We start from the raw sequence: 2,976 nt of genomic DNA on the forward strand, positions 1-2,976 counted from the left end.
GAAGAAGAAGCAAACTTGAACACGATGACGGCCGCCAACTTTCGCCAACCTTCCTCGTTCACACCATTCACCGGCATAGAATTTTTGCTATAAATAGAGATGCAAACTTTCATTGTAAATCATCCCAAAGTCACTCAGAGAAGTGTAATCACAACCTAGATAGTGTGTGTAAGTTTGAGAGTTTTTTGTGAGTTTTGTAAATACTCGTGTAATCTATTCTTTTGAGTAATAGAGTTATTTTCTCTCAAATTTGTGTCTCCCAACGTCCAGACGATCATCTCTTCCTAACAATAAACACTAGTCGCATGCCAATCATCATTTCACCAGCAATCACCACAAGCAAAAGGTATAAGCAGAAAAATGCAAATGCCCCAGTTCCAAGAAGACCTAGCATACGATCAATAGAGATAAAACATAACCCAAAATGACCCATTTATAACTAAATGGGTCTAAAATGCATCATGGATAATACATGTGTGTTTATTTAGAATGAGAGGCTGTAAAGAGACTCTGAACTTACCCCAAGCATCATCCAACTTGATGAAAACCTCATTTAAGAATGGGGAAAGAGGGGGATCAATCAGCAGGTATATTATGATGTGTACAACCCATGCAGTTGAAACAATCAACCTAACAACAAAAGCGCATCATGTGTGAAAAGCAAACACTCTTTAGATGGGTGAAACACATAATAACATAAGAAACATTCATGTGTGAACTTACCCAAAAATTGCAAGTATAATTGTCATAGCCCAAGTAGCTTCTGCCTGAATAAATTAGAGCATGAATTAGTAGGCAACTGTGAAAAAACATCCAAACTGTAATTAAAAGAGCCTTGTACATTTTAATTACCACCTTTTCACCTTGAGGATACATTTCTTCTAAAGCGTTCACATCATCCTCTAAAAGAAGCAACTCCTAAAGAACAGATATGTGTGAGCTCAGAAACAAACAATGAACACAAACATATAAAAGATGCTACCAAAACGCATAAGAACCTTATAATACAAAATCTCAAAACAGAGAAAGATGTACTTTCTCTACTGCCTTCATATTTTTGTTGGAAATAGGAGGCTGGGTATATTATTTGGGGAAGAGATGATTGATAATTTAGAAGTTTGATTGATCTTGCAAACTTTGTTTTATTGCTTAATTGCTTTGCTTGATTGCAAATGAGGGGTAAAGCCCTATATTTATACTACTCAATGGAGTAGTCTAGAACTCTCCATCATCTACTAATATCTAGATATTTCCTAAGCATTATCTAGATATTTTCTAAGTATTATTTTTAGATATTTTACAAGATTTTTCTGCACACTTTCACTACTAGATATTACAAGAAGTTTCTACATAATGGACTACAATCTTGATCCAAAATACTTGGATACTTGCAAGCCCAAATCTAAAACACATAGCCCAAAATCAAGTTTAGTTTCCAACAATTTTTACGCCACTTTCGTCCCTTTGAACCATTCTTTTGTTCCTGGTGTGTGCCGTTATGCTATTTACATCATCTGTTCTTTAGCAGGGCATTTCATTAATTTATAAGTCTATGTTCGAGATATAAAAATGAGCCCTTATAAACATTATTATTATTATTATTTTTATATATATGCACATCATCTGAGACACCCCTGCTCGTTTTAGGATGATGATAAAGTTAATGCATGTTATGATACATCTATATCTATATTATATATACTCTAGTATTTGGACAAGAGTTATTGCTACACGTAGAGATGTTGATGCTTTAATTTAGGGCTGTAGTTTTCAACTTCATCCATTAAGGAATAATAATCCGAATCTTACGGCTTGCGGCATTCTCATTTGGCTAGTAATTGAGTGGGTCGTGGGATATCTAATATGGAAAAAACTACAAGATTTTTAAGAACTCGTGTTGAAATGGAGCGGTGACACTCAATGAGATTAAAGTATTAACTTTCGAGAGGATTTCACAACGTCACAAGAAGCAACACATTCATTACTTGGCTGTGCCCTTGGATCAGTTTCAAGGTTTCCTCCCGGGCAGTGATGGGGGCGGGGTTATTATCGCTGCATCGGCATAGTCGAAACGAGAGATGATCGCAACGGGTGGTTTAGTCCCCCTCAAATGATCTCAATCGCTATTCAAAAAAAAAAAAAAAAGGTATTCAAGAATATGATAAATTATAGAGGTATATTAGTAGCTTTTAAAAAAAGTAGTGTATTGGTGTATTAATAGTTTTATTTCTTATACGTGCAGTAGTATATTTGCTTAAAATGTCGTCCTTGAACAACTATATATATGTTATAATATATAAATATATATATAAATGGATAGTCAATTATTGATACACAAAAGTAATATTATTGTATTACCTAAACTTGTGATATTTTTGCTATAAATAGCCATGAATGCAAGCATTAAACTTGCACCATTTTCTCACACTTACAAAGTGTTTCTTTCTTTCTCTCCATTATCATCTTTGTTCTTACACTTCATTATTAACATTCTTAATCAAGAATCAAACCACTAAAGGTAGTTATAAGCCTACTGAATTATAACATCAAGAATCAAACCACTAAAGGTAGTTATAAGCCTACTGAATTATAACACGTTATCAGCACGATAATCTTAATACTAATTATGGTTGGCTCTGCCACCTAAATGATATATGGTCGGTTATACCACCTGAATAATATATGGTCGACACTGTCGCCTAATTATCATTTATGTTACTAACATTTATATTTCTATTATCTAATATTTATATGGTCGACACTGTCACCTAATTATCATTTATGTTATATAACATTTATTTATGATTGCTTACATATGGTCGACACTGTCGCCTACTTATCATTTATGTTATATTAAATTTATGTTTAATGTTTATATACTTATGAATATAAATTGACTCTAATTTATCATGTTGTTTGTTTTAATTTTTGATAATAGAAAATGTCGAATCTGAAAAAGCTTAAATTTACTCCTTT

At 33.0% G+C, this 2,976-nt stretch overlaps 1 protein-coding gene across 1 annotated transcript; it reads right to left on the reverse strand.

Annotated features, from left to right (window-relative positions):
* Positions 1-274: 274 nt before the first annotated feature.
* Positions 275-1,053, reverse strand: LOC139845267 (LIMR family protein At5g01460-like). The gene is made up of 5 exons (XM_071835523.1): positions 1,036-1,053; positions 853-918; positions 724-767; positions 521-630; positions 275-387 (listed from the first exon to the last, which is right to left on the reverse strand). Exons 1-5 carry the CDS (start codon positions 1,051-1,053, stop codon positions 275-277), a joined length of 351 nt encoding a protein of 116 aa, XP_071691624.1.
* Positions 1,054-2,976: the final 1,923 nt, after the last annotated feature.

This window comes from Rutidosis leptorrhynchoides, chromosome 1, assembly GCF_046630445.1.
Source record: "Rutidosis leptorrhynchoides isolate AG116_Rl617_1_P2 chromosome 1, CSIRO_AGI_Rlap_v1, whole genome shotgun sequence".
Taxonomy (NCBI): domain Eukaryota; kingdom Viridiplantae; phylum Streptophyta; class Magnoliopsida; order Asterales; family Asteraceae; genus Rutidosis; species Rutidosis leptorrhynchoides.

Coding starts and splice junctions, on each gene's coding strand:
- LOC139845267 (XM_071835523.1), bottom strand. Junction 631..723: donor ATTATACTTGCAATTTTTGG/GTAAGTTCACAC, acceptor TTTTGTTGTTAG/GTTGATTGTTTCAACTGCAT. Junction 388..520: donor CAAGTTGGATGATGCTTGGG/GTAAGTTCAGAG, acceptor ATCGTATGCTAG/GTCTTCTTGGAACTGGGGCA.